Here is a 22,545-nt window from a genome sequence, read left to right on the forward strand (position 1 = left end):
CCGGAGACGCCTTGTGTCTGGGTCTGCAGGGTGTAGCAAGATGGCGGCGGATGCTCGTGCGTTCGGCATTTTCCGGCAATGGGAGAGGCCGGCGTTCGGAGTCTATGGGCGGGGCCAGGGCTTGCATCAGGACCAACACCCGGATCAGCATCATCTGCGGCATCATCAGGAATGAAGTGACGAGAGGAGAGGAGAGGAGAGCCATGGAGGAGATCAGCGGCCTCACCCCCAGCTTCGGTAAGAGGGGGCCCCCGGGGGCCACACCCTGTGCTACACCACCCAGGGGCCACACACCTCCCCCAGGGGCCACACACTGCTCTACACCCCACCCAGGAGCCACACACTGCTCTACATCCCACCCAGGGGCCACACACTGCTCTACACCCCACCCAGGGGCCACACACTGCTCTACATCCCACCCAGGGGCCACACACTGCTCTACATCCCACCCAGGGGCCACACACTGCTCTACATCCCACCCAGGGGCCACACACTGCTCTACACCCCACCCAGGGGCCACACACTGCTCTACACCCCACCCAGGAGCCACACACTGCTCTACATCCCACCCAGGGGCCACACACTGCTCTACATCCCACCCAGGGGCCACACACTGCTCTACATCCCACCCAGGGGCCACACACTGCTCTACACCCCACCCAGGGGCCACACAATGCTCTACACCCCACCCAGGGGCCACACACTGCTCTACACCCCACCCAAGGGCCCCTCATTCTGTGCTGGCTCTGGTTTGTGGCCTCAGCTGTACAGCTCAGTTCTTGGCCTAGAGCCAGCTTGGGGCCCCTGAGGGATGTCTGTCTTAGATCTGTGTTGATGATGTGAAGGTCCAGGGGCCCTGGCTTTGTACATTGGGATGTTATGGGGACAGTCAGGGGCCAATATACTGTCAGTATGGGGCCCCAGGGAGTGATAGGTATGCTGTGTCTGCCCATGACATCATAATTTCCTAATCACATGACTCCACCCCAGAGGGCCCCACTCTGATCACATGACTCCACCCCAGAGGGCCCCACTCTGGAGAGATCAATCCACCGTCAAGTGAGGAGGGGAGGTCGGAGTGTGAAGGTAGTCTATCTACAGAGGGGTCAGTCCATCCTGATGTGAGGAGGGGAGGTCGGAGTGTGAAGGTAGTCTATGTACAGAGGGGTTAGTCCATCCTGATGTGAGGAGGGGAGGTGGGAGTGTGAAGGTAGTCTATGTACAGAGAGGTCAGTCCACCCTGATGTGAGGAGGGGAGGTTGGAGTGTCGGGGTAGTCTATGTACAGAGGGGTCAGTCCATCCTGATGTGAGGAGGGGAGGTCGGAGTGTGAAGGTAGTCTATGTACAGAGGGGTCAGTTCCCTCTGATGTGAGGAGGGGAGGTCGGAGTGTGAAGGTAGTCTATGTACAGAGGGGTCAGTCCACCCTGATGTGAGGAGGGGAGGTCGGAGTGTGAGGGTAGTCTATGTACAGAGGGGTCAGTCCACCCTGATGTGAGGAGGGGAGGTCGGAGTGTGAAGGTAGTCTATGTACAGAGGGGTCAGTCCACCCTGATGTGAGGAGGGGAGGTCGGAGTGTGAAGGTAGTCTATGTACAGATGGGTCAGTCCACCCTGATGTGAGGAGGGGAGGTCGGAGTGTGAAGGTAGTCTATGTACAGAGGGGTCAGTCCACCCTGATGTGAGGAGGGGAGGTCGGAGTGTGAAGGTAGTCTATGTATAGAGGGGTCAGTCCACCCTGATGTGAGGAGGGGAGGTTGGAGTGTGAGGGTAGTCTATGTACAGAGGGGTCAGTCCACCCTGATGTGAGGAGGGGAGGTCGGAGTGTGAAGGTAGTCTATGTACAGATGGGTCAGTCCACCCTGATGTGAGGAGGGGAGGTTGGAGTGTGAGGGTAGTCTATGTACAGAGGGGTCAGTCCACCCTGATGTGAGGAGGGGAGGTCGGAGTGTGAAGGTAGTCTATGTACAGAAGGGTCAGTCCATCCTGATGTGAGGAGGGGAGGTCAGAGTGTCAGGGTAGTCTATGTACAGAAGGGTCAGTCCACCCTGATGTGAGGAGGGGAGGTCGGAGTGTGAAGGTAGTCTATGTACAGAGGGGTCAGTCCACCCTGATGTGAGGAGGGGAGGTCGGAGTGTGAAGGTAGTCTATGTACAGAGGGGTCAGTCCATCCTGATGTGAGGAGGGGAGGTCGGAGTGTCAGGGTAGTCTATGTACAGAGGGGTCAGTCCACCCTGATGTGAGGAGGGGAGGTTGGAGTGTGAAGGTAGTCTATGTACAGAGGGGTCAGTCCATCCTGATGGGAGGAGGGGAGGTGGGAGTGTGAAGGTAGTCTATGTACAGAGGGGTCAGTCCACCCTGATGTGAGGAGGGGAGGTCGGAGTGTGAGGGTAGTCTATGTACAGAGGGGTCAGTCCACCCTGATGTGAGGAGGGGAGGTCGGAGTGTGAGGGTAGTCTATGTACAGAGGGGTCAGTCCACCCTGATGTGAGGAGGGGAGGTCGGAGTGTGAGGGTAGTCTATGTACAGAGGGGTCAGTCCACCCTGATGTGAGGAGGGGAGGTCGGAGTGTGAGGGTAGTCTATGTACAGAGGGGTCAGTCCACCCTGATGTGAGGAGGGGAGGTCGGAGTGTGAGGGTAGTCTATGTACAGAGGGGTCAGTCCACCCTGATGTGAGGAGGGGAGGTCGGAGTGTCAGGGTAGTCTATGTACAGATGGGTCTGTCCACCCTGATGTGAGGAGGGGAGGTCGTAGTGTGAAGGTAGTCTATGTACAGAGAGGTCAGTCCACCCTGATGTGAGGAGGGGAGGTCGGAGTGTCAGGGTAGTCTATGTACAGATGGGTCTGTCCACCCTGATGTGAGGAGGGGAGGTCGTAGTGTGAAGGTAGTCTATGTACAGAGGGGTCAGTCCACCCTGATGTGAGGAGGGGAGGTTTGGAGTGTCAGGGTAGTCTATGTACAGAGGGGTTAGTCCATCCTGATGTGAGGAGGGGAGGTGGGAGTGTGAAGGTAGTCTATGTACAGAGGGGTCAGTCCACCCTGATGTGAGGAGGGGAGGTCGGAGTGTGAAGGTAGTCTATGTATAGAGGGGTCAGTCCACCCTGATGTGAGGAGGGGAGGTCGGAGTGTGAAGGTAGTCTATGTATAGAGGGGTCAGTCCACCCTGATGTGAGGAGGGGAGGTTTGGAGTGTCAGGGTAGTCTATGTACAGAGGGGTTAGTCCATCCTGATGTGAGGAGGGGAGGTGGGAGTGTGAAGGTAGTCTATGTACAGAGGGGTCAGTCCATCCTGATGTGAGGAGGGGAGGTCGGAGTGTGAAGGTAGTCTATGTATAGAGGGGTCAGTCCACCCTGATGTGAGGAGGGGAGGTCGGATTGTGAAGGTAGTCTATGTACAGAGAGGTCAGTCCATCCTGATGTGAGGAGGGGAGGTCGGAGTGTGAAGGTAGTCTATGTACAGAGGGGTCAGTCCACCCTGATGTGAGGAGGGGAGGTCGGAGTGTGAAGGTAGTCTATGTACAGAGGGGTCAGTCCACCCAGATGTGAGGAGGGGAGGTCGGAGTGTGAAGGTAGTCTATGTACAGAGGGGTCAGTCCACCCTGATGTGAGGAGGGGAGGTTGGAGTGTGAAGGTAGTCTATGTATAGAGGGGTCAGTCCACCCTGATGTGAGGAGGGGAGGTCGGAGTGTGCAGGTAGTCTATGTACAGAGGGGTCAGTCCATCCTGATGTGAGGAGGGGAGGTCGGAGTGTGAAGGTAGTCTATGTATAGAGGGGTCAGTCCACCCTGATGTGAGGAGGGGAGGTGGGAGTGTGAAGGTAGTCTATGTACAGAGGGGTCAGTCCATCCTGATGTGAGGAGGGGAGGTTGGAGTGTCAGGGTAGTCTATGTACAGAGGGGTCAGTCCACCCTGATGTGAGGAGGGGAGGTCGGAGTGTGAAGGTAGTCTATGTACAGAGGGGTTAGTCCATCCTGATGTGAGGAGGGGAGGTGGGAGTGTGAAGGTAGTCTATGTACAGAGGGGTCAGTCCACCCTGATGTGAGGAGGGGAGGTCGGAGTGTGCAGGTAGTCTATGTACAGAGGGGTCAGTCCATCCTGATGTGAGGAGGGGAGGTCGGAGTGTGAAGGTAGTCTATGTATAGAGGGGTCAGTCCACCCTGATGTGAGGAGGGGAGGTCGGAGTGTGAAGGTAGTCTATGTACAGAGGGGTCAGTCCATCCTGATGTGAGGAGGGGAGGTCGGAGTGTGAAGGTAGTCTATGTATAGAGGGGTCAGTCCACCCTGATGTGAGGAGGGGAGGTCGGAGTGTGAAGGTAGTCTATGTATAGAGGGGTCAGTCCACCCTGATGTGAAGAGGGGAGGTTGGAGTGTGAGGGTAGTCTATGTACAGAGGGGTCAGTCCACCCTGATGTGAGGAGGGGAGGTCGGAGTGTGAAGGTAGTCTATGTACAGAGGGGTCAGTCCACCCTGATGTGAGGAGGGGAGGTCGGAGTGTGAAGGTAGTCTATGTATAGAGGGGTCAGTCCACCCTGATGTGAGGAGGGGAGGTTGGAGTGTGAGGGTAGTCTATGTACAGAGGGGTCAGTCCACCCTGATGTGAGGAGGGGAGGTCGGAGTGTGAAGGTAGTCTATGTACAGAAGGGTCAGTCCATCCTGATGTGAGGAGGGGAGGTCAGAGTGTCAGGGTAGTCTATGTACAGAAGGGTCAGTCCACCCTGATGTGAGGAGGGGAGGTCGGAGTGTGAAGGTAGTCTATGTACAGATGGGTCAGTCCATCCTGATGTGAGGAGGGGAGGTCGGAGTGTGGAGGTAGTCTATGTACAGAGGGGTCAGTCCATCCTGATGTGAGGAGGGGAGGTCGGAGTGTCAGGGTAGTCTATGTACAGAGGGGTCAGTCCACCCTGATGTGAGGAGGGGAGGTCGGAGTGTGAAGGTAGTCTATGTATAGAGGGGTCAGTCCACCCTGATGTGAGGAGGGAAGGTTGGAGTGTGAGGGTAGTCTATGTACAGAGGGGTCAGTCCACCCTGATGTGAGGAGGGGAGGTCAGAGTGTGAAGGTAGTCTATGTACAGAGGGGTCAGTCCACCCTGATGTGAGGAGGGGAGGTCGGAGTGTCAGGGTAGTCTATGTACAGAGAGGTCAGTCCACCCTGATGTAAGGAGGGGAGGTTGGAGTGTCGGGGTAGTCTATGTACAGAGGGGTCAGTCCATCCTGATGTGAGGAGGGGAGGTCGAAGTGTGAGGGTAGTCTATATACAGAGGGGTCAGTCTATCCTGATGTGAGGAGGGGAGGTCGGAGTGTGAAGGTAGTCTATATACAGAGGGGTCAGTCCACCCTGATGTGAGGAGGGGAGGTCGGAGTGTGAAGGTAGTCTATGTACAGAGGGGTCAGTCCACCCTGATGTGAGGAGGGGAGGTCGGAGTGTGAAGGTAGTCTATGTACAGAGGGGTCAGTCCACCCTGATGTGAGGAGGGGAGGTCGGAGTGTGAAGGTAGTCTATGTACAGAGGGGTCAGTCCACCCTGATGTGAGGAGGGGAGGTCGGAGTGTGAAGGTAGTCTATGTACAGAGGGGTCAGTCCATCCTGATGTGAGGAGGGGAGGTCGGAGTGTCAGGGTAGTCTATGTACAGATGGGTCTGTCCACCCTGATGTGAGGAGGGGAGGTTGGAGTGTCAGGGTAGTCTATGTACAGAGGGGTCAGTCCACCCTGATGTGAGGAGGGGAGGTCGGAGTGTCAGGGTAGACTATGTACAGAGGGGTCAGTCCATCCTGATGTGAGGAGGGGAGGTCGGAGTGTCAGGGTAGTCTATGTACAGAGGGGTCAGTCCACCCTGATGTGAGGAGGGGAGGTCAGTGTTTAGAGAGGTCAGTGTACCGGCTATGGTTATGGTGTTTCCTGATTCTGTAGTCTTTGATCACATAGTCAGCAATGACCCTTCTCCATTTTTCTTGCAGATATGTCGCCCATTGCGGCCGGCTTCCTTGGGGCCGCCATCCTGGTGGTGTCGGTCTCGGTCACCATTTTTATTTGGAGTTGTTGTGTCAGCCGGACGGAGAAGAAACACAAGAATCCTCCATATAAGTTCATCCACATGCTGAAGGGGATCAGTATCTACCCCGAGACGCTGAGCAATAAGAAGAAACACCTGAACATCCGCAAAGATAAACAAGTCGTAGATGCCGAGAACCCGCGGGCAGGAAGTGTCTTGCTGGACAATGTCGAGGTGGGTCTGATGACCTCAGAGAAAGGTCCGAATGGCCTGGCCACCGCTACCCCCGTCAACCAGCTGCCCATTACTATGAACTATGGGGAGGAAGTAAGTCCAAGTCAAAGTCTGACCTCCAGCGGCAGTAAGACTTCATCTCCATCCTCTCCAGATGAAGAGGTGACCCTCGGGACACTGACCCTTTCTGTAGATTATAACTTCCCGAAGAAAGCTCTGGTGGTCACAATACAGGAGGCCCACAATCTACCAGTGATGGATGAACAGTCCCATGGTTCTGACCCGTACATCAAGATGACCATCCTGCCAGACAAGAAACATCGGGTGAAGACTCGGGTTCTGAGGAAGACCCTCAATCCCATCTTTGATGAAACCTTCACGTTTTATGGTATCCCCTACAGCCAGCTCCAGGACCTTGTCCTTCACTTCCTTGTCTTGAGCTTTGACCGCTTCTCTCGAGATGATGTCATTGGAGAGGTGATGGTGCCACTGGTTGGTGTGGACCCCAGCACTGGCAAGGTGCAGCTAACCAGGGAGATCTCCAAAAGGAACATTCAGGTAAGTCTTTGTACATGGAGTCTATTAAAAGATCCCCACATGTGTTGTAAGATTCTTGAAGCCCATCTTCAGGAATATGGTGGGTTTTTCACCTCTGGGGCAAGAATGCCAGATCACTCCTGATCCCCATATGTCTCATGAGATCCTAGAAGCCCATATTCAGGAGTATGGGGGGGGGGGGGGGTTCACCTCTGGGCCAACAGCCCAGATCACTCCTGATCCACATATGTCTTATGAGATCTTGAAGCCCATCTTCAGGAACATGGGGGAGTTCTTCATCTCCAGGTCAACGTGATGCCAGATCACTCCTGATCCCCATATGTCTCATGAGATCCTAGAAGCCCATATTCAGGAATATGGGGGGGGGGTTCACATCTGGGCCAACAGCCCAGATCACTCCTGATCCCCATATGTCTCATGAGATCCTAGAAGCCCATATTCAGGAATATGGGGGGGGGGGGGGTTCACCTCTGGGCCAACAGCCCAGATCACTCCTGATCCCCATATGTCTCATGAGATCCTAGAAGCCTATATTCAGGAATATGGGGGGGGGGTTCACCTCTGGGCCAACAGCCCAGATCACTCCTGATCCACATATGTCTTATGAGATCTTGAAGCCCATCTTCAGGAACATGGGGTAGTTCTTCATCTCCAGGTCAACGTGATGCCATATCACTCCTGATCCCCATATGTCTCATGAGATCCTAGAAGCCCATATTCAGGAATATGGGGGGGGGGGTTCACCTCTGGGCCAACAGCCCAGATCACTCCTGATCCCCATATGTCTTATGAGATCTTGAAGCCCATCTTCAGGAACATGGGGGAGTTCTTAATCTCCAGGTCAACGTGATGCCAGATCACTCCTGATTCCCACAGCCTTAAAGTGGAATTCAAGTCAATATTGAACGAAGCTTAAAACTTCTGGCACACCCCTTCTAATTCCTATTCTAACTACGCTGTAGACGCTATTCTCAGGGCGCTCCGGTCCAGTCACATGATCTCTCCAGTGAGTGGTCTCAGGAGAGATCAACAAAAACAGCTGAATTGCCTGGGCAGTGACGTCACCCATAGGCTTACTATGGGGCATTCGCTGTCGGCTGTCTCTCCTCTCCTCTGAAGCCACCGCTGGGTGTCAATCATGTGACTGGACCAGAGTGTCCTGAGAATAGGTAAGTATAAGCATCTAGTGGTAGTTAGAGGTGGAGAAATTAAGCCAGCAACTGGATTATTCCTTGTTCTCATCCTTTATTTGGTTACATCATATACACAGGATCAATGCTGACATGTTTCAGCCTTACTCATAGCAATGATGCTACGGTATGACTAAGGCTGTAATAGATGAAAGGGGTCAGTATTGATCCTGTGCATATATAATGTAGCCAAAGAAAGGATAATACCAAGGAGTTCTTGAGTTGTCGGCTTAATTTCTGCTTTGGACATTTGAACAGGGGAGTGGGGATGCTCCAGCCTGAGCACCAAATCTCAGCAAGTATTTTCCAGTTATTTGGTTAAGCTTGGGTATCTTCTGCTAGAAGTTAGAAGGGGGTGGGAGCCGTTTTAAGCCTAGTGAGATATAGATTGTAGTTGCACTTTAAAGCCCATCTTCAGGAACATGGGGGGGGGTTCTTCATCTCCAGGTAACACAACGCCAGATCACTCCTGAGCCCCACATGTCTAGTGAGATCCTTCAAGCCCAACCTCAGGAACATGGGGGGGGGGGGGGGTTCTTCTTCTCTAGGTTAACACAACGCCAGATCACTCCTGAGCCCCACATGTCTAGTGAGATCCTTCAAGCCCAACCTCAGGAACATGGGGGGGGGGGGGTTCTTCTTCTCTAGGTTAACACAACGCCAGATCACTCCTGAGCCCCACATGTCTAGTGAGAACCTTGAAACCTTGAAGCCCATCTTCAGGGACATGGGTTCTTCATCTCCAGGTCAACACAATGCCAGATCACTCCTGAGCCATACATGTCTAGTCAGAACCTTGAAGACCATCTTCAGGAACATGGGTTCTTCATCTCTAGGTTAACACAATGCCAGATCACTCCAGAGCCATACATGTCTAGTCAGAACCTTGAAGACCATCTTCAGGAACATGGGTTCTTCATCTCTAGGTTAACACAATGCCAGATCACTCCAGAGCCATACATGTCTAGTGAGAACCTTGAAGACCATCTTCAGGAACATGGGTTCTTCATCTCCAGGTCAACACAATGCCAGATCACTCCAGAGCCATACATGTCTAGTTAGATCCTCGAAGTCCATCTTCAGGAACATGGGTTCTTCATCTCTAGGTTAACACAATGCCAGATCACTCCAGAGCCATACATGTCTAGTGAGATCCTTGAAGTCCATCTTCAGGAATGGGGGGGGGGGGTTCTTCATGTCCAGGTCAGCAATGACATCGCTAAATCACACGTGTCGCAAGAGATCCTTGAAGCCCATCTTATGAATCTCCGGGATCGGCTTCCCTATTATTACATACACAGCCAGCTGCGTTTTGTCACTTGTCCGAGTCATAGGGGTTCACAGACTTTTGCAGGTTTTGGTCATTCTGACAATTGATAGGTGTCAGCTGTTAAAGGGTTTCCTCAATATCTAATCTATGTCACTTTATTATCCTGTCACCTTATATTTAGGTCTTGTCTAAGTCATGGTAATTCCTCACAGCCCTCTATCCTTCTCTACGAGATACCCGGCTCTAGTCAGCAAAACCTCCATCGCCAAGTGATCCAACCCCCACTAGAAGTCCCTCCTCCTAGGTCATCTCCTGTCAGCAGTTACAGCTCACATTTTGGGTCAAAGCCTCTTAAACCATTTTTTCGTACTGTGGAAATATTTTAGTCACGTTGGGGATGGTTGATCGTTGAGTGTAACTGGTTAGCACAGAATTCAGTAGCCAGATAACAAGCCTCGGTGGACCTTGCGGGTTGGTCAGGCTGTTGCCACCATTGTAATTGCAGTCCTTCTCTCCACAGAAGTGCATGAGTCGGGGCGAGTTGCAGGTATCACTCTCTTACCAGCCCGTGGCACAGAGGATGACCGTTGTTGTGCTGAAGGCCAAACACCTTCCGAGGGTGGACATCACCGGACTGTCAGGTAGCAGCTATTAATCCATTCTAGGGCAGAGTCAATGTACTTACCTTCTACTCCCTGCACTCCGGCCAATCAGACAACTGCAAGGTTAAAGGGAACCCACTGGGAGGAGCCATTTCTGGCAATTTAAAGGTGCAGAATCCAGGTGTTTGAGATGATCCAAGATGAGAGTTCAGAATTTTCCCATTTCACTGGCAGCATGCTTGTTCCAGGTCAGCAGCTTGTTAGGTAGTAGTACCATGATCCCAGCTCTGGCCTGGTCTACACCTTTCATTATGAGTCAGCAATGATGTCACCCATTTTTATCCCCTCCCCCCAAATAACAATGGTAGGACAGGATACAGCAGATCATATAAAGGCGGCTTCTTCTGGCTGGGAATAAAGGGACATTTATGAGGAGAAGATGGTTACACTGCAAGGGAGAAGTATGTGGCACTGTGAGGGAGAGGTATGTGGCGATGTGAGGGAGAAGTATGTGGCACTGTAATAAGAAGTATGTGGCACTGTGAGTGAGAAGTATGTGGCACTGTGAGTGAGAAGTATGTGGCACTGTGAGGGAGAAGTATGTGGCTCTGTAAGAAGAAGTATGTGGCGATGTGAGGGAGAAGTATATGGCGATGTGAGGGAGAAGTATGTGGCACTGTGAGGGAGAAGTATGTGGGGATGTGAAGGAGAAGTATGTGGCACTGTGAGGGAGAAGTATGTGGCACTGTGAGGGAGAAGTATGTGGCTCTGTAAGCAGAAGTATGTGGCGATGTGAGGGAGAAGTATATGGCGATGTGAGGGAGAAGTATGTGGCACTGTGAGGGAGAAGTATGTGGCACTGTGAGGGAGAAGTATGTGGCGATGTGAAGGAGAAGTATGTGGCACTGTGAGGGAGAAGTATGTGGCGCTGTGAGGGAGAAGTATGTGGCGCTGTGAGGGAGAAGTATGTGGCGATGTGAAGGAGAAGTATGTGGCACTGTGAGGGAGAAGTATGTGGCGCTGTGAGGGAGAAGTATGTGGCGCTGTGAAGGAGAAGTATGTGGCACTGTGAGGGAGAAGTATGTGGCACTGTGAGGGAGAAGTATGTGGCACTGTGAAAGAGAGGTATGTGGCGATGTGAGGGAGAAGTATGTGGCACTGTGAGGGAGAAGTATGTGGCGATGTGAAGGAGAAGTATGTGGTACTGTGAGGGAGAAGTATGTGGCGCTGTGAGGGAGAAGTATGTGGCGCTGTGAAGGAAAAGTATGTGGCGATGTGAAGGAGAAGTATGTGGCACTGTGAGGGAGAAGTATGTGGCGCTGTGAGGGAGAAGTATGTGGCACTGTGAGGGAGAAGTATGTGGCACTGTGAGGGAGAAGTATGTGGGGATGTGAAGGAGAAGTATGTGGCGCTGTGAAGGAAAAGTATGTGGCACTGTGAGGGAGAAGTATGTGGCGCTGTGAGGGAGAAATATGTGGCGCTGTGAAGGAAAAGTATGTGGCACTGTGAGAGAGAAGTATGTGGCGCTGTGAAGGAAAAGTATGTGGCACTGTGAGAGAGAAGTATGTGGCGCTGTGAGGGAGAAGTATGTGGCACTGTGAAGGAGAAGTATGTGGCACTGTGAGGGAGAAGTATGTAGCGCTGTGAAGGAGAAGTATGTGGCACTGTGAGGGAGAAGTATGTGGCGCTGTGAAGGAGAAGTATGTAGCACTGTGAGGGAGAAGTATGTGGCGCTGTGAAGGAGAAGTATGTGGCGCTGTGAGGGAGAAATATGTGGCGCTGTGAGGGAGAAGTATGTGGCACTGTGAGGGAGAAGTATGTGGCACTGTGAGGGAGAAATATGTGGCGCTGTGAGGGAGAAGTATGTGGGGATGTGAAGGAGAAGTATGTGGCGCTGTGAAGGAAAAGTATGTGGCGCTGTGAGGGAGAAGTATGTGGCGCTGTGAAGGAGAAGTATGTGGCGCTGTGAAGGAGAAGTATGTGGCACTGTGAGGGAGAAGTATGTGGCGCTGTGAGGGAGAAGTATGTGGCGCTGTGAAAGAGAAGTATGTGGCACTGTGAAGGAGAAGTATGTGGCGCTGTGAAGGAGAAGTATGTGGCACTGTGAGGGAGAAGTATGTGGTACTGTGAAAGAGAAGTATGTGGCACTGTGAAGGATAAGTATGTGGCACTGTGAGGGAGAAGTATGTGGCGCTGTGAAGGAGAAGTATGTAGCACTGTGAGGGAGAAGTATGTGGCGCTGTGAAGGAGAAGTATGTGGCACTGTGAGGGAGAAGTATGTGGCACTGTGAGGGAGAAATATGTGGCGCTGTGAGGGAGAAGTATGTGGCACTGTGAGGGAGAAGTATATGGCACTGTGAGGGAGAATGTGAAGGAGAAGTATGTGGCACTGTGAAGGAGAAGTATGTGGCACTGTGAAAGAGAAGTATGTGGCACTGTGAGGGAGAAGTATGTGGCACTGTGAAAGAGAAGTATGTGGCACTGTGAAAGAGAAGTATGTGGCACTGTGAGGGAGAAGTATTTGGCACTGTGAGGGAGAAGTATGTGGCGATGTGAAGGAGAAGTATGTGGCACTGTGAGGGAGAAGTATGTGGCACTGTGAGGGAGAAGTATGTGGCGCTGTGAGGGAGAAGTATGTGGCACTGTGAGGGAGAAGTATGTGGCGATGTGAATGAGAAGTATGTGGCACTGTGAGGGAGAAGTATGTGGCACTGTGAGGGAGAAGTATGTGGCACTGTGAGGGAGAAGTATGTGGCGATGTGAAGGAGAAGTATGTGGCGCTGTGAGGGAGAAGTATGTGGCGCTGTGAGGGAGAAGTATGTGGCACTGTGAGGGAGAAGTATGTGGCGCTGTGAAGGAGAAGTATGTGGCGCTGTGTGAAGGAGAAGTATGTGGCACTGTGAGGAAGAAGTATGTGGCACTGTGAGGAAGAAGTATGCGGCACTGTGAGGGAGAAGTATGTGGCACTGTGAGGGAGAAGTATGCGGCACTGTGAAGGAGAAGTATGTGAGGGAGAAGTATGTGGCACTTTGAGGGAGAAGTATGTGAAGGAGAAGTATGTGGCACTTTGAGGGAGAATGTGAAGGAGAAGTATGTGAGGGAGAAGTATGTGAAGGAGAAGTATGTGGCACTGTGAAGGAGAAGTATGTGGCACTTTGAGGGAGAATGTGAGGGAGAAGTATGTGAAGGAGAAGTATGTGGCGCTGTGAAGGAGAAGTATGTGGCACTTTGAGGGAGAATATGAGGGAGAAGTATGTGAAGGAGAAGTATGTGAAGGAGAAGTATGTAGGGGGGAAGTATGTGAAGGAGAAGTATGTGAGGGAGAAGTATGTGAAGGAGAAGTATGTGGCGCTGTGAAGGAGAAGTATGTGGCACTTTGAGGGAGAATGTGAAGGAGAAGTATGTGAAGGAGAAGTATGTGAAGGAGAAGTATGTGAAGGAGAAGTATGTGAGGGAGAAGTATGTGAAGGAGAAGTATGTGGCGCTGTGAAGGAGAAGTATGTGGCACTTTGAGGGAGAATGTGAAGGAGAAGTATGTGAAGGAGAAGTATGTGAAGGAGAAGTATGTGGCTGCGAAAGAGAAGTATGTGGCACTTTGAGGGAGAATGTGAAGGAGAAGTATGTGAAGGAGAAGTATGTGAAGGAGAAGTGTGTGAGGGTGAAGTATGTGAGGGAGAAGTATGTGAAGGAGAAGTATGTGGCTGTGAAAGAGAAGTATGTGGCACTTTGAGGGAGAATGTGAAGGAGAAGTATGTGAAGGAGAAGTATGTGAAGGAGAAGTATGTGAAGGAGAAGTATGTGAGGGTGAAGTATGTGAAGGAGAAGTATGTGAGGGAGAAGTATGTGAAGGAGAAGTGTGTGAGGGAGAAGTATGTGAAGGAGAAGTGTGTGAGGGAGAAGTGTGTGAGGGAGAAGTGTGTGGCACTGTCAAGGAGAAGTATGTGGCACTGTGAAGGAGAAGTATGTGGCACTTTGAGGGAGAACGTGAAGGAGAAGTATGTGAAGGAGAAGTATGTGAAGGAGAAGTATGTGAGGGTGAAGTATGTGAAGGAGAAGTATGTGAGGGAGAAGTATGTGAGGGAGAAGTGTGTGAGGGAGAAGTGTGTGGCACTGTCAAGGAGAAGTATGTGGCACTGTGAAGGAGAAGTACGTGGCACTTTGAGGGAGAATGTGAAGGAGAAGTATGTGAAGGAGAAGTACGTGGCACTTTGAGGGAGAACGTGAAGGAGAAGTATGTGAGGGAGAAGTATGTGAGGGAGAAGTATGTGAGGGAGAAGTGTGTGAGGGAGAAGTGTGTGAGGGAGAAGTGTGTGGCACTGTGAAGGAGAAGTACGTGGCACTTTGAGGGAGAACGTGAAGGAGAAGTATGTGAAGGAGAAGTATATGAGGGAGAAGTATGTGGCACTTTGAGGGAGAAGTATGTGAGGGAGAAGTATGTGAAGGAGAAGTATGTGAAGGAGAAGTGTGTGAGGGTGAAGTATGTGAGGGTGAAGTATGTGAGGGTGAAGTATGTGAAGGAGAAGTATGTGAGGGTGAAGTATGTGAAGGAGAAGTATGTGAGGGTGAAGTATGTGAAGGAGAAGTATGTGAAGGAGAAGTATGTGAGGGTGAAGTATGTGAAGGAGAAGTATGTGAGGGTGAAGTATGTGAGGGTGAAGTATGTGAAGGAGAAGTATGTGAAGGAGAAGTATGTGAGGGTGAAGTATGTGAAGGAGAAGTATGTGAGGGTGAAGTATGTGAAGGAGAAGTATGTGAAGGATAAGTATGTGAGGGTGAAGTATGTGAAGGAGAAGTATGTGAAGGATAAGTATGTGAGGGTGAAGTATGTGAAGGAGAAGTATGTGAAGGATAAGTATGTGAGGGTGAAGTATGTGAAGGAGAAGTATGTGAAGGAGAAGTATGTGAGGGTGAAGTATGTGAAGGAGAAGTATGTGAAGGAGAAGTATGTGAGGGTGAAGTATGTGAAGGAGAAGTATGTGAGGGTGAAGTATGTGAAGGAGAAGTGTGTGATGGAGAAGTATGTGAGGGTGAAGTATGTGAAGGAGAAGTATGTGATGGAGAAGTATGTGAGGGTGAAGTATGTGAAGGAGAAGTATGTGAAGGAGAAGTATGTGAGGGTGAAGTATGTGAAGGAGAAGTATGTGAAGGAGAAGTATGTGAGGGTGAAGTATGTGAGGGTGAAGTATGTGAAGGAAAAGTATGTGAAGGAGAAGTATGTAGGGGGGAAGTATGTGAAGGAGAAGTATGTGAGGGTGAAGTACGTGAGGGTGAAGTATGTGAGGGTGAAGTATGTGAAGGAGAAGTATGTGAAGGAGAAGTATGTGAAGGAGAAGTATGTGAGGGTGAAGTATGTGAAGGAGAAGTATGTGAAGGAGAAGTATGTGAGGGTGAAGTATGTGAGGGTGAAGTATGTGAAGGAGAAGTATGTGAAGGAGAAGTATGTGAGGGTGAAGTATGTGAAGGAGAAGTATGTGAAGGAGAAGTATGTGAGGGTGAAGTATGTGAGGGTGAAGTATGTGAAGGAAAAGTATGTGAAGGAGAAGTATGTAGGGGGGAAGTATGTGAAGGAGAAGTATGTGAGGGTGAAGTACGTGAGGGTGAAGTATGTGAGGGTGAAGTATGTGAAGGAAAAGTATGTGAAGGAGAAGTATGTGAGGGTGAAGTATGTGAAGGAGAAGTATGTGAAGGAGAAGTATGTGAGGGTGAAGTATGTGAGGGTGAAGTATGTGAAGGAGAAGTATGTGAAGGAGAAGTATGTGAGGGTGAAGTACGTGAGGGTGAAGTATGTGAAGGAGAAGTATGTGAAGGAGAAGTATGTGAAGGAGAAGTATGTAGGGGGAAGTATGTGAAGGAGAAGTATGTGAGGGTGAAGTATGTGAAGGAGAAGTATGTGAAGGAGAAGTATGTGAGGGTGAAGTATGTGAAGGAGAAGTATGTGAAGGAGAAGTATGTGAGGGTGAAGTATGTGAAGGAGAAGTATGTGAAGGAGAAGTATGTGAAGGAGAAGTATGTAGGGGGGAAGTATGTGAAGGAGAAGTATGTGAGGGTGAAGTATGTGAAGGAGAAGTATGTGAAGGAGAAGTATGTGAAGGAGAAGTATGTGAGGGTGAAGTATGTGAAGGAGAAGTATGTGAAGGAGAAGTATGTGAGGGTGAAGTATGTGAAGGAGAAGTATGTGAAGGGTGAAGTATGTGAAGGAGAAGTATGTGAAAGAGAAGTATGTGAAGGAGAAGTATGTGAGGGGGAAGTATGTGAAGGAGAAGTATGTGAGGGTGAAGTATGTGAAGAAGTGTGTGATGGAGAAGTATGTGGCACTGTCAAGGAGAAGTATGTGGCACTGTCAAGGAGAAGTATGTGGCACTGAGAAGTGGTCACCAGAATGAATGATGTTATTTGCGGTGTGTAGCTGGGTTTGGGATTGGTGTGGTGGAGTCTGTGGCAGTAGGAGACTTGTGGATCTCCTTCAGGGTGGAGAATCAGGAAAAGTTTCCTCACACTGGTCTGTGGGTGGAAAGCTGACATTCCCATCACATACTTTTTGTCTGGAGTTCCACTTTAGCATGTTGAGGTCCCCCGTAACTTCCCTGGAAGACATTACATTTGTATGCAGATGGTTGAACATTACAGTCCCTGAACAGTCTAACGTGTGAGTGTCTCCTCCACAGATCCGTACGTCAAGGTGAACGTTTACTATGGACGGAAACGCATCGCCAAGAAGAAGACTCACGTCAAGAAGTGCACGCTCAGCCCCGTCTTCAATGAGTCTTTCATCTACGACATCCCCTCCGAACTCCTCCCAGACATCAGCATTGAGTTCCTGGTCATCGACTTTGACCGCACCACCAAGAACCAAGTGGTGGGCCGCCTCATCCTGGGGGCGCACAGCGTGACGGCCAACGGCATGGAACATTGGAGGGAGGTGTGCGATAACCCACGAAAGCTGGTTGCCAAGTGGCACGGCTTGACCGAATACTAGCGGGCGGCGGAGTCTTCTCCGAGCGGGGCAGAAAAGCAGGGTGGAAGGGAGAACACGGTGGATGGAAGGAAGGTGGGCAGGAGATTGTCCATGTTTGTGTAATCCTGTATAACCCCCCCCAGTGACCCGGCACCTCCTACATCCCGTATGGAAGGGCTGCCCAACGCTGAAGGGGTTGACCCTCGTTTTAGTGGTAGATCAAACTTTTCTAGACTTCTGATGTTTTGCAGGACACTATAACACTAACTCAAGCACCAGAGAAGGTGATGGCATTCGTTCTTCTCTATGGACTATATTCCTGTGTTTGCATGTGTGGACAGGCCATGTTTGTCTGTCTGTCCGGACGCCCTGTGCATGTCATCCCCGGGGGAGGGCTCTGAGGCCAGTGGAGGCCATTGGGCGCCTTTCCCTTTGTACTAGCAGGGTGATGCCTCCCCCAGTGTTTCCTGCTTTGTGTCTTATTTATATTTCTATATATATATGAGCTCAAAGGAAAAGCAGCGTGGCGATCGATGTCTAAGATGGCTGGTTGGAGGCTCTCGTGTCAGAGGACGCTCCCAGCGACGCTTTTCAGCAATAGCCCTGTCCCGTATTTACCAGCTCATTAATCATACTAACTGAACCCTCGGCCGGTCCACCGAGCCAATCTCCGGAACTGTGACCGGAACTCACACCATGCCATGGATGTTCCCAAGGAATGGGGGTGTGGAAGAATTCGGGAGGGTGTGGCTTGTTTAGCAGGGGACGTCCTAAACACACCTCACGCCTCAGAGGAGCCGATGAATGGCCATCTTTATATAGGCTGAGGGATCCATTGTAACTGGTGTCAGGTTGTAAGATCAGGACATATCTGGGATTCAGGGAATATGATGGACCACGGCAGGGAAGAGCAATGAAGGTCAGACCAAGGAGCATCCCTCCTAATAATGTCACCTAACAGATCCCACTTCCCTCATTGGATGCTTCATTGTGCGAATGTTCAACATATCCCATCTAGTTACAGGATCCCTCCATAATCTCATAGAGATCACTTCAGTCATTCCATTCCCCGAGGCTCAGAGTAACAGATCCAGTACACAGCCAACAGATCAGAGAGATCAATTACCAATGAGATCACCCGTAATCCCTCACACCGACTGTAATCCCTCACACCAGTCGTAATCCCCTACACCAGTCGTAATCCCCCCACACCAATCCCTCTGTAATCCCCCATACTGATCCCTCTGTAATCCCTCACACCAATCATAATCCCTCACACCAATCGTAATCCCCCAACACCAATCGTAATCCCCCACACCAGTCGTAATCCCCCCACACCAATCCCTCTGTAATCCCCCATACTGATCCCTCTGTAATCCCTCACACCAATCATAATCCCTCACACCAATCGTAATCCCCCAACACCAATCGTAATCCCCCACACCAGTCGTAATCCCCCCACACCAATCCCTCTGTAATCCCCCATACTGATCCCTCTGTAATCCCCAACGCCAATCGTAATCCTCCACACCAATGCCTCTGTAATCTCCTCACACCGATCAGATCTCTCTGTAATCTCTTCACACCGATCAGATCTCTCTGTAATCTCCTCACACCGATCAGATCTCTCTGTAATCTCTTCACACCGATCAGATCGCTCTGTAATCTCCTCACACCGATCAGATCTCTCTATAATCCTCTCACACCGATCAGATCTCTCTATAATCCTCTCACACCGATCAGATCTCTCTATAATCCTCTCACACCGATCAGATCTCTCTATAATCCTCTCACACCGATCAGATCTCTCTATAATCCTCTCACACTAATCAGATCTCTCTGTAATCTCCTCACACCGATCAGATCTCTCTGTAATCCTCTCACACCGATCAGATCTCTCTATAATCCTCTCACACCGATCAGATCTCTCTGTAATCTCCTCACACTAATCAGATCTCTCTGTAATCCTCTCACACCGATCAGATCTCTCTATAATCCTCTCACACTAATCAGATCTCTCTGTAATCTCCTCACACCGATCAGATCTCTCTGTAATCTCCTCACACCGATCAGATCTCTCTGTAATCTCCTCACACCGATCAGATCTCTCTGTAATCCCCTCACACCGATCAGATCTCTCTGTAATCTCCTCACACCGATCAGATCTCTCTGTAATCTCCTCACACTAATCAGATCTCTCTATAATCCCCTCACACGATCAGATCTCTCTATAATCCTCTCACACCAATCAGATCTCTCTATAATCCCCTCACACCGATCAGATCTCTCTGTAATCTCCTCACACCGATCAGATCTCTCTGTAATCTCCTCACACCGATCAGATCTCTCTGTAATCTCCTCACACCGATCAGATCTCTCTGTAATCCCCTCACACCGATCAGATCTCTCTGTAATCCCCTCACACCGATCAGATCTCTCTGTAATCCTCTCACACCGATCAGATCTCTCTATAATCCTCTCACACCGATCAGATCTCTCTATAATCCTCTCACACCGATCAGATCTCTCTGTAATCCCCTCACACCGATCAGATCTCTCTGTAATCCCCTCACACCGATCAGATCTCTCTGTAATCTCCTCACACCGATCAGATCTCTCTGTAATCTCTTCACACCGATCAGATCTCTCTATAATCCTCTCACACCGATCAGATCTCTCTATAATCCCCTCACACCGATCAGATCTCTCTGTAATCTCCTCACACTGATCAGATCTCTCTGTAATCTCCTCACACTAATCAGATCTCTCTGTAATCCTCTCACACCGATCAGATCTCTCTGTAATCTCCTCACACCGATCAGATCTCTCTGTAATCTCCTCACACCGATCAGATCTCTCTGTAATCTCCTCACACCGATCAAATCTCTCTGTAATCTCCTCACACCGATCAGATCTCTCTGTAATCTCTTCACACCAATCAGATCTCTCTGTAATCTCCTCACACCGATCAGATCTCTCTGTAATCCCCTCACACCGATCAGATCTCTCTGTAATCTCCTCACACCGATCAAATCTCTCTGTAATCTCCTCACACCGATCAGATCTCTCTGTAATCTCTTCACACCGATCAGATCTCTCTGTAATCCTCTCACACCGATCAGATCTCTCTGTAATCCCCTCACACCGATCAGATCTCTCTGTAATCTCCTCACACCGATCAGATCTCTCTGTAATCTCCTCACACCGATCAGATCTCTCTGTAATCTCCTCACACCGATCAGATCTCTCTGTAATCTCCTCACACCGATCAGATCTCTCTGTAATCCCCTCACACCGATCAGATCTCTCTATAATCCTCTCACACCGATCAGATCTCTCTATAATCCCCTCACACCGATCAGATCTCTCTGTAATCTCCTCACACCGATCAGATCTCTCTGTAATCCTCTCACACCGATCAGATCTCTCTGTAATCTCCTCACACCGATCAGATCTCTCTGTAATCTCCTCACACCGATCAGATCTCTCTGTAATCTCCTCACACCGATCAGATCTCTCTGTAATCTCCTCACACCGATCAGATCTCTCTGTAATCTCCTCACACCAATCAGATCTCTCTGTAATCCCCTCACACTGATCAGATCTCTCTGTAATCTCCTCACACCGATCAGATCTCTCTGTAATCTCCTCACACCGATCAGATCTCTCTGTAATCCCCTCACACCGATCAGATCTCTCTGTAATCCCCTCACACCGATCAGATCTCTCTGTAATCTCCTCACACCGATCAGATCTCTCTGTAATCTCCTCACACCGATCAGATCTCTCTGTAATCTCCTCACACCGATCAGATCTCTCTGTAATCCCCTCACACCGATCAGATCTCTCTGTAATCCTCTCACACCGATCAGATCTCTCTGTAATCCCCTCACACCGATCAGATCTCTCTGTAATCCTCTCACACCGATCAGATCTCTCTGTAATCTCCTCACACTAATCAGATCTCTCTGTAATCCCCTCACACCGATCAGATCTCTCTATAATCCTCTCACACCGATCAGATCTCTCTGTAATCTCCTCACACCGATCAGATCTCTCTGTAATCCCCTCACACTGATCAGATCTCTGGGATCTGTGCCATGTAGATTATTCTGGTGTGATGTCTGTGCCAAGCTGGGTGTGGCCCCTCCTGTGTGCGGTCCCCGGGGGCCCCGGTCTATTATGCAGTCAGTGGAGATGTGTGCAGGGAGGGGAGATCATCCTGGAATCCTGCAATATTCTGCTATTATGGGAGATCCAGCGGGATCCTACCTCCCCCTCCCCCGTTCTTGTGATATAAACACTATGCGTACCTCTGTGCAGCACTACTATGTACTATGCTAACTTACCTTTCCTGGATTTGTTTACTCACAATAAAAACTGATTCACTTGTGTGGAGTCTGGTGTGATCTGTCCCCGACCACATGACACCATCTGACCACATGACACCACCTGACCGCAGTCACGATCAAAGGGGTAAACGCCTTCATCTGATCTTCTATAACCTTAAAGCGGGAGTCCGCCGTTTTTTTTTTTTTTTTAAAGCCAGCAGCTACAAATACAGCAGCTGCTGACTTTTAAAATAATGACACTTACCCGCCCAGCACGCCCGCGATGTCGGCACCCGAAGCCGATCTCTCGATCGTCTCTCGGGTGCTGCCGCCGCCATCTTGGGTATGGGAATCAGGAAGTGGAGCCTTTCGGCTTCATTTCCCGGTTCCCTACTGCGCATGCGCGAATCGCGCTGCGCGAATAAGGATGGACCCGCTGCCTCTGGGATCTGTGTGTTTCCCAGCAGGCAGCGGGGGACTTTCGGAAAGGGGCGTAGATCTACGCCCCTTTCTGCGGAGAGCTATCCCGGAAGTGGGTGCAGTTACCTGGATTATCCAGGTAACTGCACCCCCCTCCCCCCTGAAAGGTGCCAATTGTGGCGCCGGAGGGGGGGAGGGTTCCAATGAGTGGAAGGTCCACTTTAGGGTGGACCTCCGCTTTAAAATTAACTTTATTTGTCATGCAATAGGATCGGTCATTAACAGTATGTGACAAAAGTAAGTACACCCCTCAGTGACATTTCTTGTCTCTTTTCATGTGACAACACTGAAGAAATGACACTTGTCTACAATGTAAAGTAGTGAGTGTACAGCTTGTATAACAGTGTAAATTTCCTGTCCCCTCAAAATAACTCAACACACAGCCATTAATGTCTAAACCGCTGGCAACAAAAGTCAGGACACCCCTAAGTGAGAATTTCCAAATTGGGCCCAATTAGCCATTTTCCCTCCCCCTGGTGTCATGTGACTCGTTAGTGTTACAAGGTCTCAGGTGTGAATGGGGAGCAGGTGTGTTAAATTTGTCGTTATCGCTCTCACTCTCTCATACTGGTCACTGGAAGTACAACATGGCACCTCATGGCAAAGAACTCTCTGAGGATCTGAAGATAAGAATTGTTGCTCTACATAAAGATGGCCTAGGCTATAAGAGGATTGCCAAGACCCTGAGACTGAGCTACAGCATGGTGGCCAAGACCATACAGCGGTATAACAGGACAGGTTCCCCTCAGAACAGGCCTCGCCATGGTCCACCAAAGAAGTTGAGGTCACGTGCTCAGCGTCATATCCAGAGGTTGTCTTTGGGAAATAGACGTATGAGTGCTGCCAGCATTGCTGCAGAGGTTGTAGGGGTGGGGGGGTCAGCCTGTCAGTGCTCAGACCATACGCCGCACACTGCATCACATTGGCCTGCATGGC

General features: G+C 50.3%; 1 protein-coding gene across 1 annotated transcript; it reads left to right on the forward strand.

The window, feature by feature from the left end:
• The first annotated feature begins 73 nt into the window (after positions 1–73).
• SYT11 (synaptotagmin 11) lies at positions 74–21,190 on the forward strand. Its single transcript, XM_077463799.1, has 4 exons — positions 74–237; positions 5,955–6,781; positions 9,762–9,885; positions 16,509–21,190. The coding sequence occupies exons 1-4, from the start codon at positions 105–107 to the stop codon at positions 16,817–16,819; spliced, it is 1,395 nt and encodes a 464-aa protein (XP_077319925.1). The 5' UTR covers positions 74–104; the 3' UTR covers positions 16,820–21,190.
• Positions 21,191–22,545: the final 1,355 nt, after the last annotated feature.

This window comes from Lithobates pipiens, unplaced genomic scaffold, assembly GCF_037356315.1.
Source record: "Lithobates pipiens isolate NorthernLeopardFrog02 unplaced genomic scaffold, aLitPip1_a1.2 Scaffold_30, whole genome shotgun sequence".
NCBI classification, from domain to species: Eukaryota; Metazoa; Chordata; class Amphibia; order Anura; family Ranidae; genus Lithobates; species Lithobates pipiens.